General features: G+C 36.6%; 1 protein-coding gene across 1 annotated transcript in view; it reads right to left on the reverse strand.

The window, feature by feature from the left end:
* Positions 1-17,561, reverse strand: part of LOC122797804 (SCO-spondin-like) — a 4,708,783-nt gene that overhangs the window by 631,330 nt on the left and 4,059,892 nt on the right. The window contains exon 95 of the mRNA XM_044066325.1: positions 1,915-2,054. Within this exon, the coding sequence (XP_043922260.1) occupies positions 1,915-2,054 (140 nt within the window). The remainder of the gene's footprint in view (positions 1-1,914; positions 2,055-17,561) is intronic.

Below are 17,561 nucleotides of genomic sequence, written 5' to 3' on the forward strand. Positions count from 1 at the left end.
AAATGTATATCTCAAGCTATACCATAAACTAAATACAAGAGGGGGGAGTATGGGGGTGCAGCTACTGTAGTGGTGAAGAATTCCAACATCTACTGTTATGGGTAAGTGCAATTTTTACATCTGTACTATATTCATTATTCCTATTGTTGCAGAGGCCTTTATGCTGTACAGGTTAATCACCAAAGCCTATCCAACCTGGGATACGGAAGGATATGTTTCTAAGAGCCTCTGGAAAATGGTCTTAAGAAAGCCAGTTCTGGATATAGAAAATGAATCCAATTTGTCCAGTTTGTAATGCCTTGTAAAGCTATGTACAGAGGACAATGTAGCTGCCTCTAGAATACTGGTAGAGTCCACCCCCTTTCCAATATGCAATCAAAGAAGGCAAGATCCGAGTAGAGTGGGCACTGATACTGCCTGGAACTGGTTTACCATGGTTCTGAGTTGTGCTCAGTCACCATCCTGTGCCAGTCCCATGAACTAGTATTTCTGCAACACTTGCAGGATGCCTCCTGCAGTACCCTGTTGCTGTTCCTTCTACTGTTCAAAGGTAGGCATGCAATGGGCGAAGTATAGGGATATCACTCATTCATGTAAGTGACACAACCTATCAGCAGCCCTGCCTACATTGAAAGCATACAGTTCCTGTCAGATCTCTTCTTTTCACCAGTGTGGACTACCAGGAGATACACCCCCTAAGATGTGCCACCTTTTCTTGTCTCAAAGGAGAAGTGAAACAGAGTAAGTCTTGCCATTCCTTTCACTTCATAAGTATTTCTTACAGCACCTTAACCACTAATTTGATCAAGGTTCTTTGGGTCACAGTCAAGGTTCCATCCAGCAGTCTCACAGAGATAGCACTGGTGCCTTTACAATTTATCTGAAGTATCTTTTGCAGTTTAAAGCAACATGGCAATCAGTATGATTGTGGCTTTTATGTACTGGGCTCCTTGAGCAAACATTTTCTTAAAAAATATTTTAAAAAAGTGACAACAAATGGCACATAAAGTAATAGTGCCTAATAGTAAAGGATAGATGGTTTAAACTATGAGTCACTAGTCTATGTTGCTAATAAAGTTCATCCATTAGGTCAACTTGGTTCCCCTCAGTCTGTTTATAATGTGACACTGAGATTATCACTTTACCAGTCAGTGACCCAGACCATTCTGGAAAAAAGAGTTATATTGTAAAGAAAGTAGAACTTTAGAGAGGAGCACTTCAATTGCTGTCTACAGTAAATACTTTTGTCTGTGTTTTGACTTGTGTTATTATACATGTCCACTTATATACATGCTTGGCAATAAGTGACTCCGAGATCCTGTAATGAATCCCCCAATAAATATAATAGCACTGAGGTCCCATCATCTTGGAATAAGTGTCAATCTGTGACATCCATCATTTTATCTTGCCAGAAGAAAACAACAACACAAACTAGTAAGATGCGAAAAAAAAATACTAAGGAATCATTTGGTCTACTCAGAACCCTTGATTTGCTTTCCATTAAAATGTAAAACGACAGATTTGAAGGTCTACTTTATAATTTTTGAGAATATACATTATCAAACGTTTAGGAAAGAAATGATGTCCCTTCCTTAGAAATGAAACTAAACCTCCAGCATGTCATCCATGACTTTCAACCTATGGACCATGTCCACACATTTTTTTAGTGTTACTGTTCCCGTATGACTGTCCTTTTTTAGTACTGCAGCTAGAAACAAACTTAGATGAACCTCAAAGGAAGCAGTTCTTCAAATGCTATCATGTTGCATCTTTCTCAGCATTCTGAAACAGAGTCACATCATCACAGTGCGTTAGATTTAGAAGCATTTTTCACACTGACTGCTCTCTGTGTAGTCTGACTAACACACTACAAATGAAAATGAAGAAACTGGTCAGAAATGATCCCAAACTTACCACAACTTGCAGCCTATTACCAGCGAGTCTCCAGGAGGCAGAAATAATGGCGTTGGGATATTAGCAGGATCAGTGTACATGAAGTGAAGACAGCCACAGTCAGCAAGCCGAACACAAGTTCCATTCTGCTGTACAAGTCCCTATAAATAATACATAATGACTAAGTACACACTTATCTAATATCTGGGCACAGAGGATACATTTTTTTTTATTATTGCACTTCTTACTATTAGTAGTGTGTGTGTGTGTGTGTGTGTGTGTGTGTGTGTGTGTGTGTGTGTGTGTGTGTGTGTGTGTGTGCGTGTACATGTGTACAGAGATACTCCCAAACAGAAAGTATATAATTAAAATAGTTGAAATGCAGGCTTTGTTTTGCATTAAATACTCTGATAAATATAAAGTAGATATCTGCACTGCTTTTAGTCACTATTTGCAGAAATGTCTGTAAATGTGTTACAGATATTTACTCTGTGCAGAATATTATCATCATCATCATGAATCATCAGCAACCTCCTTCTCCCTATTTTAAATGGGGTTGGGGATCACAAGAACTGTTGCCACTTCTCTCTATTCAGAGACACTTTTCTGCTTTCAACAGTCTTGCCAAACTATCTTGGGACTTCTCAGGCAGTTCATCAGTCTGTTGGCTGGATGTCCTCGTCTTTTCTTAACTTATTCCTATCTCTCTTAAATCTGCTTTAACATACTGTCTTCTGCTTTCCTGCACATATGACCAAACTACCATAATCTGTTCTCCTTGACCTTGTCATTAATTTAGGCTACTTTGGCTTCTGTACTGATGTCCTCATTTCTTCATCTGTCCTACAGCCCGCATCCTACTGCCCATTTTAGGCACTTGAACTCCATGATCTCAGGTTTCCTCAGCTGCTCTACCTTCACTGCCCTGATTTCTGTGCCATACAGAAACACTGGTTACACCAGTTTTGTACAACTTACTGTTACATTCATATGGCATTCTTCACTTACAGATCACCCCTGACACTTTATGCCAGTTGGCTGCAGCACTTCCCTTATCCTTAACCACACCTCCCAGAAACTTGAAGTTAACTGCTTCCACTATTTTCCATTCAATTTTTAGCACTTTTGATTTCTTCCATTGTCTGTACTCAGTTTTATCTAAGTGCCTTCAGTTTTGCATTATAGTTTCCTATCATTTGCTGAGTTTCTGTTCAGTCTGCTTGAAATGCCACATTGTCTTCATCCAGCAGTTTTTTAATCTGTCCCTAGTGACCTGTTTGCTGATGTAGTTCATCGTCACCAGTATGAACAGAGTAAGAGCCCTAATGTACACACACTCCCACTGGGAACCCTCTGAGTGTAAACACTGTTTGCACTTGTGTCATTTTGTGCCAGTACATAGCCTACACTAATTCTACTAATGTTTCAGAGACTTCAAACCATAGCAGGGCTGCTCAAATCAGCTTTCTTGTGAATTTGTCATATGTTTTCTGCAAGTCTAATTTCCTGATGGACTATTTCCACAACTCCAGCTTCTGCTCTGTCTGTTTCACTGTAAACATTGGCTCCATTGTACTGCATCCTGATCTGAATCCAGACTGCTTGCGCCCCCATCTTAACTTCTGCTATTCTGCATATTCGTTTATTAATCACCACCTTTAGCACTTTCATGCAGTGCAACAAGAGTCTGATACCTCTGTACTCTTCTCAGTTGTGAATATCTCCTTTGTTACTTTACAATGACACTAGAATGCTTATAAGTTATTCTGTAATTAAAACTCTGGCAGTAAACTTTCTGAAATGCCATGAATCATAAATGGGCACTCCAACTTACTTGTGATGAAAATATGCTGTACAGATGCATGAATGTCTTTTATGAAATATGCCTGTATATTTGTCTATTCTATTGTACTGTAAGGTAAACATGATCTCTTAAGTTTAAAAGCAATGTATTCCTATTCAAAGACCTCATAAATGTCAGTATGTGAGTATCCTACGCAGGGTAGTAACCAGGAGTGGCCCGTGCTATTGGACTGCAGGACTTCAGCCCCCCAGCTGTAAAAAAAGAAAGAAAGTAAAATAAAAATAAAGAAAGAAAAGAAAAAAAATGATCGCAAGTAGCAGACCTTCGCACATGCACGCTAGCAGCATTTCCGATATCCAGACTGCTGCTGAACCAGTCTGGAGCATACGCAGACTGTCTCAGCAGCACTCCAGATTAAGAAGCATTGAAGTGCAGAGATCCAAGAAGTCTATGCAGTTGTAACTGCATAGACTGTCACTGGAAAGGGATCGGACTCGGACTGCAACATCGGCAGGCTGGGAGTCTCATCGGGGAAGGACATCTCACAGGCTTTCTAGTGCAAGGACTTAGTGCTGCAACAAACAGATGGACGTGTGTGTGTGTGTGTGTCTTTCTAGTGCAAGGACTTAGTGCTGCAACAAACAGATGGACGTGTGTGTGTGTGTGTGTGTGTGTGTGTGTGTGTGTGTGTGTGTGTGTGTGTGTGTGTGAAATTCCCCAGGTGCTACATGGTGGTGGGTAGAGAATAAGGCTTGAACCCTGTACCTTGGGCCCAGGTGGCAAGAGCCTGAATTCCCTGCACACCACCATTTGTAAAAATGTTGCAGATTTTTCCCTGATACTTGTTCCGTTCCTCATAAGATCTGTGGTTTCTGTATTTATGTGTCCTTGCAAAGCCAGTAGTCCATTGGTGCAGTGGTAGCATTGTTGCCTGACAGCTACATGTTCTCTGGTTTGATTCTTGGCTGGGGTGCCTTACCTTCTGTGTGGAGTCTGTATGCCCTCCCTGTTTTTGTGTCCTCCCATCTTAAAAGACATGTGTCTGTCTGGAGTGTTTCTCCCTGGGCCTCTGCTAAAAATTAGCCTTTGTTCCAAGTCAGACTTTCCTGGTTAACAAATGTTAAAAATGACATGCATTTGAATATCAGACTTCATATTCTTCAGAAAGTGCATGGTAACACAAAAGCTTTTATTCTAGCAATTTTCTAAGTGTATAAGATGGATATTTGAAATATGTCCCTATTTTTGGGACTGTATTCCCCCATTATTGGCTTCATCCAGGTTTTGTGCTAAGGTTGAGAGCTATGGTAAGAACTGAATTCATTGAATATGTTTGGGGGCTATATTCCCCCATTACTGGCTTTGTCCGGGTGTTTTTTGCTAAGAGGTTGAGAGCTATGGTGAGAACTGAATTCACTGAATGTTTGGGGGCTGTAATCACCCATTATTGGCTTTGTTCAGGTGTTTTGTGCTAAGAGGTTCACAGCTGTGCTATGGTGAGAACTGAATTCACTAAATGGTAGCATTTAAGTTTTCGTCTTCCTCTTTCACAAAACAGCTGATTTGGCATAGTGGTATGTTGCTCTGACTGTTTTGCACAGGGTCCTGGGTTTAAGGCTTGGCAGTGAAATGTAAGGTGGTAACACAGCATTTTATTCTAGCAACTTTCCAACATTATACAAGCAATGTTTAAAATGTGTCCCTGGTTTGTGGGCTTTTGTCCCCCCCCCCACAATCAAATGTGGCTTTTTCCAGATTTCTTTGTACTGCAAAGTTCAGAGATACAACTGAGTGAGTAGATTTTACAAGTAGCTCAGAGCTGCAGGGGGAGCAAAAGTTTAGTGCTGCTTATGCTAAGTCTGCATGCATTGTTAATAGCACAACAGGTAGTATACTTGCTTTTGATGCAGAAGGCTGTGGGTTCTACTCCCACAGTAGATAGATGTATTGGTGATACTGTACTGTGTTGCAAAAGGGGTGGATGCTGCACTCCTTTCTGGTGAAGATACCTAGTAACTATGAACCTGTTATTAGTTTGCCATCCATTCCCTATTGCAATATTGCTAGCTTATCATTTTTTTAGTGTAAGATCAGCAATTTATTCCTCAAGGGTAACAGGCAATTTATTTGTAGATGAAACAATGAAATACAAAGTTGTTTGCTAGCAGCAACCTCTTCATTAGTTACACATCTCTTTAATGTGGAATTATTTAGATGGCTTTTACTTCTTCAGAGATTGTGCATATCATATGTACTGATACTGGTGGACTGTAGAAGTTTGAGTAGACTTTTATGATGGCAATGTTCTGAATTGGGCAGTTTTGTCATTACTGGTGCATGCATTTTGTTTCATTGTTTACTGGAAAAAATTAAAAACAATAAATTTAAAACACCCTCTAAAACTGTACTGTATTGTTCAAGGAATATAATTTAATACAATCAGGAAGGTGTATGAAAGAGCATGTGTATGTTTTGTGTGCAAGGGGCCTGTGATTTGAAAACAGCCCAAATCTAAAGTTAATCTGCCACTGGCAAAATGTATTTTCTTTGAATGTGGATTTCAATACTGTTTCAGTGATGTGAGTTTTCAAGGGCAGAGAAGTTTTAATGCCAAGTCTGTTCTCAATGTGAGACTGCATTGCTTTGTTTAGCAGATATGATATCTATTAGTGTTTGCGCTGTAAAATGCAAAATAAAATTGTTTATATGTTCCCCCCATATATTTCGCCTTGTCCAGATTTCCTGCATTAACAGGTTGAGAGGTACATGCATATAAATTGCTTTATAGAATTAGGCATATCCAAACCTCTCAACTGTCCCCGATTTTGCCTCAAAATGTTGCTCTTCCCCTAATAATCCCTCCGCAAAATGGCAATTTTGGAAGAAAACATGGAGGGTTTACAATTAATAAATAACTGTAATAATCAGTTACAGATTACTTTTATTTCAGAAATGCATGTAGATTATTTTATTTTGTCAGCTGCTTAAGTTAGCAGTACTAATATTAAAAAGTGTCCCTTCTTTGACAGGTGCCCAGCTGTATTGTGTGGCTATTTTATATTTTTGAATCACATTTTTGGTCCATTTTTCATAAAATTGTGGGGGTTTTTTGCAAATTAGTGGCAAATCGTTAAAGACTGAAGTTAGAAAATAATGACAGACATTTCAGTTTCAGATTTCATACCCTTCAGAAAATTCATACTAATGCAAGACCTACTATTCTATTATCTTTCTAAGTTTATAAGAGCAATATTTAAAAATTGTCCTTATTTTTGGGCCTTTGTCCCACTTCTATGCATGGCTTTGTCCAGATTTCTTGCTCTGAGGTTGAGAGGTATGACAAATGTGTCAAGGCCATCGCAGTCAGCCAAAGACATTTCAAATTGTGACATACTTGTTGCACCCCACTCCCCCATGTAGTGACTCTGGATGTGTCCAAGCAAGGCAAGGAGCAGTTATGCAGTGTAAATGTGCAGACTATCCCCCCATCCAAGGTAGACACAAGTACTACAATGGCTTTTCATCTGTCCTTGATTTTGCAGAATGTTCTGGTTTCTGTCATATTTTTATACTGTTGATTTATGCTTATTATTATTCAGAAAGTGCCTGTTACTCTGTGTTTAAGTAGCAGTGCTTTAATTATCATCTGGTAAGCTTGTCTGAGATTGTAAGATGCAAGTAAGTTTTAATAAGCATACTGTTAAAGAATTGCCAACATTGAAAGCCTTTCTGTTGTTGCTATGCAGAGAATACTTACATAACTAGATAACATATAAGCCTTGGGTATTGAAATGCATATGACAGTATTTGTAATAAAGGACAGGACTACATTATTTTAAGAGCTCATTACAGGCTTTACCTGCAAACTAAACAGAATGCCAATCTATCATGTGTGGTCATTATCCTGTGCAGTAATCCTTTAAGCAATGTATGTTGAGCTTGTTTCCTGTTTGCTTTTCATTTTTTACTTTGATCATGTTTTCCCCATGAAATAAGTAAATAGTTGTTGTCAGGCAGCAGGTCTTTTTTGGATAAGAAACATTTTTACAAGTGGGTGTATCACAGAGATTGCTACTTTCAGCATGTTACTTGGTACTTTAATAAAGCTGAATATAAATTATAATTAGAACTGGAGTACAAGGAGAAGTGGTTTAAGTTGAGTGCTGCTTGTTTTTCTTATACTTGATTTTGACTAGCATTCCAGTAATGTATTTAAAAAGTAATTTATTTTTTCATGCCTTACAACCTTTTTGTTTCCATCTAGATATTAAGTAAGTTGTCATGCGGCCAATGGATTGAAATATGTTTTTCTTCTACACTTCATTTTGTCTTGATTGGACTCTCATAATGATGGTTTGGCACCCGGGGCAGAGTATTTAATTAAAGTTACAGTTTTTGTGGTTTTTAGCATAGCTCCTCCTCTTTCTGGTTGGCCACACCCATTCCCATTGGCCCCACCCATTCAGCTGTCTCCTGCAGCCCTCCTTTGATTTGAAGTCACCAGCCGCCACTGGTAGTAATATTTATCAAATGCATTACTACAGACATCTAAGAATAATCCAAATATCATATCTGTGCATGAGGGATGGCTTTACATTAGTTAACAAGGAACATCTGGCTGGGATAACCCATTATCAGTGGAGTCTTGGGGAAAACAAAATCAGACTGCTATTGCAACGTGTATTATAAAATTGAACAGTTGTCAACACAGTACAAGAGAAAGGAAAACAAAATTGACTAATGTCAGAAATTAAGCTATACACTTTGACATGTCTGGTAGCTAGCAAGATTTTATAGGAAAGAAATTCCATATAGACGTGCTTCAAAAGTACTAACAGCTGCTATTTCTTGTATTTTTATTTACAGTCAACACAACAATTATGACAATGTCAGGTAACAGAGTCTTAGAACAGTACCAGGCAAGTAATCACAGGAACCATAACATGTCTAGCCATACACACCTTTAAGTATTTAGTTACTTATTCATGTTTGTTTATGTGGTAGAGCACTAATTTTCATGGACCTTTATCAGACTCAACACAGGACTTTATCAGAGTCACGCAGTTAGCAAGGGAGGCTGAAGGAATGAAACACTGGACCACAGGACACAGCTCCCTAACAGCTCTTTAATCCTCTGCACCATCTGCCAGACCAAGCTACATTTAAAGGCTTTTGCCACCCTTTACAAGCACATAATGCTGCTCATCACCCTAATCAAGGTCAAAACAAGGTAAAAACTATGCTAATTGTGCCATGAACATGTCAGCAAGTCAGCTTCCATTCTGATAAAAACAAGTACTGTACAAAAGTTGGTACAAAGGATATGAATAAAAGTGGCCAACAGGTATATAAATCACCTATGTATACTGAATACAAGAAGGTGGTTGTAAATGTATATAAGCCATAAACATAAGTGCAGTTCATTTGGTACCAGAGGTGCTACTTAAATGAAATGATAAGAAGTGATATGGAGGAAGACAGCCCAGCCAAAGATACAATAAATTAAGTGCTGCTACAGCAACATGACATTTTTTTTACCTCATTCCTAAATGCTCTTATCTCAGATAAATGACTGGACAGACGAAAGAAGAGTTCCAATGCTTTCCTATAAAAACTAAGTAACATAAATCACCAAATGTGTTTATTACAATTAAACTAAGTAGCATGAACCACCAAATTTGCTTTTAGTTAAAGGTATGGTAATGAGTCTGCCAAAAGAAGACTGCACTGGTAATCATACAACTACAATAGCTGAAGAAACTAAATGATGTTGTGTCCCAGTTGACATGTACATTTATGTTTGATGTTGTGGTGTACTTGAAATATAGCTAGTATAGCACAATAATGTAGCACAGTAAGTTAGCAACTTTGGGAGAAATATCAGGGAGGACGAATATGAGGAGGGATGTAGTATTCGAGGGTGAGGAAAGGACTATATTATTTACACACTGTTAAAATAAAAATTGCACTCTGGACTTGGTTCTCTAAAACATCATTGGGAACTGAAGAGAATGTGTTGGTTTATTTTATCATTAGACAACAGGAAATATGATAAACCCCAAATATTTCTAGTACAGTTTGTGTTACAGTATGAGAAAAACAAAGATTAGTAGGGCATGTGAAATATTGCATAATAACTATAAGAATCAATCAGAGGAAGTTAAAAAAGATTGGGAAGAGAGACTGGAAGAGCAATGTACAAGGGAACACATATATCTCTTCTAAGTATGCAACAAAATCCAAAAGGACAACAATTTTGTTTGGAACTATTTGGATAGGTATTTTTATATCCCAAGCAGACTCAAAATAATTTTTGCTCAGGAAGATAGCAAATGCTGGAGGTGCAATTGGGAAGAAAGAGGTAACTGGAAACATATTTTTAGGAGTGCAATGAGCTGGCAGATTTTTAAAATTCCCTACAGAATATTCCATCAGAAATACGGGAGAGCTAAAGGCTGTAACTAAAGAAATTATCCTTTTGAGCTGGGACACAAGTTCTGAATTACTTACACATGGTAAGGCCTTATTAAGTTTAATTCTGTTGACTGCCAAAAAGTAAAAAGTAATTACTATACAATCAAAATCTAAACCAACTGTATTTGAAGTGCTGAATGTCATAAAAGAATAAAAACAGCTGGAAATGGAATCTTAAAACGAGGAAGGATCATGGAAAAAATGGAATGTGTGGGAACAATATATGCAAAGTAATGTTTAGGAGGAGTGAGGTTTAAGGGAAAGCAGGGGTTGAGTAATTTATGTAATGCTGGGCTAAATGAGAGTTGTTGTAAAGGAAGAATACAAATATATAATGCATAATGTATGTAAATGACAAAATGCCAATATGGTTTGTTTTCTTTTCTATTAATGTGTGTGTGCCTAAGTCTTAAGTGAAACTTTAACAAAAATGTTTAAAAAATATATATGACAACTGCAGCATTTGGAAAAGAGACAGAAGAAGGTAACCAGCCTTTACCGAGGATGATTTTTCTGAACTTAAATTGCAGCACAGATTGCAGTTTATGGAGGTTACCAAGGAGTATAGAAGGGTGAAATTAAAATACAAAATGACTTTTCCAGAAATCTTGAGGATATCTTTCCAAGACACTAGCCAGGTTTTAAGAGTGATACCTGGGTCAGAGTTAAGGGCAACTGCATGAAGGACAAGCTGTCAGGGGGATGCGATTTGCAGATGCTCATGGTGCAGCAGTGCAGTATCAGCATAGATAGTGCATGCCAGTACTGCATTTATGGCTCAGCTGAAGCACTTAGTGTGAGGGGAGTGTGTGTGTTAGTATCTGCAGCAAGCTGTTTGTTATAGTTTTGGTATCGCTGCAGGAGAGTGAAAGATATCATTTTGAGAAGGGCTTTTTTTTTTTTTGCTCCTCAAGTTCGAGTTGAGGGGAACCAAATGAGCTAGCTATGCTTCTAGAATTGTGTAAAGATGCCCAATCAGCACTGAAAGGACTGACCATTTAACAGAAAGTGATAGTGAGGAAATAAACAGTCCAGTTCCACCAAGATTGCTGAAAACATGAGTCCAGCTGATGTACAGCTGAAATAGGAAGAACATGGAACTCAAGATGGAAAAGGAAGAGCTTGTGTGTGTTCAATTGGGGGCTGGTGATGGCCATAAAATAACTATTTATCTACTTGAATGAATTACTCTATGGTCTCACAAGATTTAAATATTATTTTGCAATTATTCTGATGTTTTAGGTTTGCACTTTGTCAGGTTTTCTTTATTAATGGGTGAGTACAACCTTTGCTTGGTAAAATAATGTTTTCTGGATTTATAGTGCAACCCATATGCTATATGTCATAAAAAGGCTGTGAAGTAAAGACAACACTGGGAAGTCTGTAAGAAATTATAACAAATATTACATTGTTTCAAATACTAGCAAATGTAATGTGTACATACAATGTATAGCATATAGATTATTACCATGTCATTAATACGTTTAAATTTATATTTTGTTATGAACAAACAAGACAGTGATTTAGAAAACAGTCTGACGTATTTCAGAATGAATATATTGCACTGGTATAAAGGCAGAAAACATGAATGTAATGTATGTATGCTACACATTTTACTGTATTTTGCGGTCTCTGAATTGATGAACTGTTAAGGCAATCATAAAGTTGTTTGTTTTCTTTCAGAGTGCTAATGCATGTATGTACTTAATATTCTAGGGATTACCCTTTCATAACAGTGAAAGTAAATGAAAAATAAGTGCAACACATTAGAAATCATGGATGCAAACAACTGATGATGGAAACTAAATATAACGGCAAACATGGACGTGAATGGGGAGAGGAGGTTCTGCTTCTTTATCTCCTGTCTTTTCGTTATTGTTAAACAGGTAATGTACATAATACTGTAACCTACTGACACTTTTCAAGATGGTTATATTAACAATAGACAGGAATAAAATTAAAAAGCAAAATGTGATATATTGAATGCAAATTTCTCTATCCTATCTAACAAGTCTAAATTATGATATGAGGGTTATAGATCCAATGACAAGATAAAACTGAGATTTGCAAATGGGACATTCTAAATTGGTTTGTCTGAACACGGACTGCTCGTGCAATGTAAAAAAAATGTGTGTGTGTATATATATATATATATATATATATATATATATATATATATATATATAAAAACAGAATACTTAACTCTCTCTATATTTACTTAACAACATTTAAAATATATATATTACTATAAAAATTAGGTGATGGGGTTGATATTAGACTTATGCCTATGGGGAGGTTGATTCTAATCTTAATGACAGTATAAATATTTTAAAGAATCTAGTTGTTACACATGTGTGCATTTTTCTGTAGTTTAGTTAAATAAAAAGTATTAAATGGGGCTCAACAGCACACTTATATGGTGGAAATGTTAACAAAGTGGTTTAGAAAATTGTTTACAATAACTATGGAGTGAGATAGCTAAATAATTAAAGACTATCTCAAGTTGGCCTAGCTCAAGCAAATGTATGCAAGAATGAAGTTATTACTGTGGAATTTGTGATAGAACAATAGTGTTTATACATCATTAGCATGATAACATGTGATAAATGTTATTGTCTTTATGTTTAGAAATCTAGAAACATAAGAGAAACAGTATTTCAGATAATTAATTGACTTAGAGTAGTCATGCCGAATGGCTTGTTTTAGGAGACACTGTATGAAGTAAATGTGGTTCAGCTAGTATGACTGAAAAGTGAGATACAGTGGATTAACGTTGTACCTGAACTTTGCAGTGAAGTTCCTTATTCTCACCATGTCATGTTACTTTATATCAACAATGGAAGGCTCCATGAGATATAAGGAACAATTAAAATGTTACAAGCTTTCCAAAGTGGTTGGCCATTGAATAATTGGAGTTGATCATCCAGGAAAAAGACACATGGCTAATAGGCTCGTAGTTAAAGTCTATGAAGATGATGAATGTATTGACTTGAGTGACCGTGCAAGGCTGAGTTTAGATGAATAGATGCATTCTGGGGAGTGGGGCCTGAAAACCTATGGCACAGTACTATATCTGTATTACTGCTGAGACAGAAAAAAGGGCAAACAGAGATGAAAGTTTTACTACGTCTGATAATTAATGAGGTTTGGCTGATATGAGCTATTAACACAGTACTGAAAGGGAAGACAGTAACTAAATGAGGGGGGTTAATGAGCAGGGACAAGAAACCTGGGATTCCTGACAGAAGTGGCTGAGGAAATGAGAAATTAGATTTCATCACTTTATATCACTTGGCAATAGGCCTGGAAATGGATTGCCTGACAGATGATAAAGGGCTACAGAGCATGTCAGGAAGTGGAAAGGAAGTACCAGTTAATGTCATTTGTTGATGGTTTGAGAAGCACCTGGACTGAACCTGAAGAATCTTCCAGACAGATCAATTTCTACTCTGGTTAACAAAAACAAAAATAAATAAAAAGAAATAAAGCACTGTTATATATGTGCAATCATCTTTCATGAACCAGGCTTCATGACAACGCTTTAAAGATTGTGTTCATTATTAAAATTGTTGCTGAAAAACGTATTCAGATGTTTTCAGATTTCATGATTATGTAGAATGGTCACAGTCAAATGGAAAACAAAAAATAAACTCTTGTACTGTAGAATTAGGAAACTTGATTTCGTCATTTATTTAAATGTTTATTTGATTATTTATTTGTAGGATTAAGGAACGTAAATAAATTATCAATTCCATTATCCGTTTGTGTTTAGTAAATGGGCTAGTAGATCTGTCTAATGATCACTTTGCAGCTATAAGCTCAGCCAGAGGCAGTCATACTTACATTACTGTGAACAGCTGCATTGCAAGAGGCATTTTTATATACTAAAGCAATAATCCATGACTGTGAGTGGGTATATCAGGATTTACCCACAGCTGGTGTGGTTTGATCGCAGGCTTTACTGGCTTGAATGTAACCATAAAAATTTAAAAAAGGTTAAAAGGTACAAAGTCATGGACAATCGAAAGTCATTTTGCTGAAATGCTTGATGTCCTTAAGGGAAACATGCATATATCCCTTAGGCCTCCATTACAGGAGGTTTAAGGTACTCACAGTTAAAACTCTAGCTTGGTTGGGTTTTTCTTGCAGTTTTTTGCTGAATGGTTTGCCTTTGTGACTTTTTTACCCTTTGGTCTGGATGTTAGTTGGAGCATTTTGCAGACACCTTAATGTTTATGGGCATCGGCTAGGCATACTTCTCAACTTCATACTACAAGAAATCTACACAATGCCTAAAATAATGGAGGGGCACATCACAAAAATAGAAAGAGATTTTAAATATTATTCTTATGACATTAGAAAGCTGCTAGAATGATATAATTTGTATTAACATGCATTTTCTGAAGGATATGACGTTTGAAACTCAAATGTATGCCATTTAGTGAAATTAGTTTTCAGTGATTTGCTAAAAAAACACAAATCTTATGTGGAAAAGGCCAAAAATATGAGGCAAAAATCTAGAAAGCTGAGAGCTATGCAGTTGCGTTAAAGACTTGTGTTTCTAAAGTGCAGCCAAACTGTCCACTTATGCTATACTGATGAGGTCAATAAAAAGGCCAACATGCATGCCCACAGATAGTTGGATTTGGATTTATTGGCCTAAATGTAACCATTAAGACTTACGTAAAAAAAAATCATGGATATTCAGAAGCCATTAACTAGAATCACTTGATGTCCTTAACTCACTGACACCTATGTGATGTGCTCTAGTAGCCTACACAAATTGTTACATTCCAAAGCATTTTCTGGGAAATCAATTTAAAAGCATAACACAAAGAAATACAAATATTTTATGAGCAATAAAAGCTATTACAATGGTACTAACAGTTGTGTTATTACTAAAAAGTCTTCTTTGCACTGATAACGGCCAGTAAAGTCACAGTCTTTACATCAATACTATAATATAATATATTATATTATATTATATTATATTATATATAATATGATGATATTTTTTCTAATGTTTCACAAACAAATTGTTATAGCTTAGAAACTGTATTACTAGATGTATTTTGCCACCTTACTTTTGTCAGCTGGACATAAGCTTTCACATGACAGCAAAACGTTCCTGTCTATGTGCATGCTTACCAAGATATTTACAGATACATGAAGAATAATGTTTATTTGTATAATTAACAATATAAATAACACTGAAGACCTCTCAAGATGTGCAAATTAGAGTGCCAATATCAATGAGAGTTTTCTTCAACATCATCTAAGGTTTCATCCAATGCCATACAATAGTTTGCATGTCACAGCATTGTTTTAGAAATATTAAGTACACATGGAAATATTTTATATTTTCATAATTACTAGCAAATAACTACCAATATCTTCAGTATAGTGTACTGTGATTGCACATTGACAATGTACTTTTCTTTCTCCCACCAGGGTATTTCACACTATACCCCTCAATAACACGTAGGTTTCCAGTTAGGAAAATATAAATGGAAATATGAAAATAGGAATAATGATGGAAAATCAGTCATTAATTTCTCCAAGGTAGAATATCCAAGATTAATGACCTTAGTATAATTTTGTTAATTACACCTTGCACTTTCTAATACTGCCTATTATTAATTTGTGACTCAAGTAATTAAGGATGACAGACCCTAAAAATGTCTGAATGCCATATATGAGTGTTAACTGGAAGAATACAATAATGCGCTATATGCTTGAATGGGTTAAAAGTCCAATTGCATATATCCCATGGGCCTCCATTACAAAAGGTTTAAGGTGCTGGATAGTGAAAACTCTAGCTTTGCTAGGCTTTTCTTGCAATTTTTACCAAATGATTTGTCTCTGTGACCTTTCTACCCTTTGGTTTAGATGTTAGATGGAATACTTTGCAAGCACCTTAATGTATATGTGTATCAGTTGGGTTTAAAGACCCTGTGTTTCTGAAGTATATCCAAGCTATCCATTTAAGCTGTCTTGATTAGGTCAATAAAAAGGTTAAACCATGCATGTCCACAGTTAGTGGGATTAGGTTTTGTTGGTCTGAATATAACCATAAAGACTTAAAAAGTGCTAAAGTAATAAATATTCAGAAACCATTTAGCTGGACTACCTGATGCCATTAAGAGATCATTTGCATATATCTCATATGCATCCATTACAGAACTTGTGTGACCTTTTTACCCTTTGGGTGTGTTTATATACATGTGTGTGTGTGCATGTGTGTGTGTTTATATACATAATATATAATTAGTATATGTTAGTTGCGCTAAAACACAGAATATCAAAACACACCTGATCTAAACACATTTTACATAACCCAACATAACTCAAAAAGTTTTTTTGTAGTGGGGATTGTGAGAGAGAAATATATAACAAGTCCAAAGTTGCACTACATTGAAAGAAAAGGAAAAAACTTGGAAATGCACCATCAACTGACAGAACGCAGTGTGACAAAACAAACTGTAATATTACTGATAAATCAAAAAGAAAGTTAATATTAGTGATAAAAAAATCACAAACTTTACTTTTTAGCAAGAGTTAGAAATGGTAAAGTACCAACACTCATGAGACCAGCTATGATAAGATCACTTTTTTAAACCACTTGTGATTAGATAAAGGCTAAACTACCTGAATGGAACCTATATATGTGTGTGTGTATGTGTGTATATTTATTTATACACACACATATATATATATATATATATATATATATATATATAGATATATATATATATAGATATATACATAGGTTCATATGTAGGTTCTAGGCTATCTGCCTGAGGGCATTTATAAGCCTAGCCAGTGTGTCGGCTATCGCCACCTCATTGATTAATTAACTGATCCTTTGTCAAGCAAAGCCAATGAAGTGACCCCAGGGGTGTATTTTCTGTTACCCATCCACTCATCAAGGTTTCTCTTGAAGAGTGTTAGTGAGGGGCTCTGCCTAATGTAGTTTGGAATTTTGTTCCAAAGCATGAGGAGTCTCTGTGACAGGAATCTATCCCTCCAGCTTGTTCTATTTATTGTTGAGGTGAGGTTTAGCTCACTAGAACTCGTGGCTCGCAATGACTTGGATTTCTTTAGGTGGAGCATGTCTATCAATTCTGAGTTGGACATGGCTTTGTAAGTCAAGCAGAGATCACCTCTGAGTAAGCGATATGCCACTGAGTACAGCCGGAGTTTTTTTCAGTCGGGCTGCATAGGACATATGTTTGAGGCCAGTAATCCTCTTGGTGAGGTACTTTTGTGGTCTCTCCAGCTGTTGGAAGTGTCTTGTGAGGTACATCCCAAATGGGGCATTGTACTCTATGATGGGTCTGATGAGGGGCACTATAACCTCTTTATTTCTAGATGCGAACCCTTTAGTAAT

The sequence above is a fragment of the Protopterus annectens genome, chromosome 3.part1 (assembly GCF_019279795.1).
Source record: "Protopterus annectens isolate FY-2018-M chromosome 3.part1, PAN1.0, whole genome shotgun sequence".
NCBI lineage: Eukaryota > Metazoa > Chordata > Ceratodontiformes > Protopteridae > Protopterus > Protopterus annectens.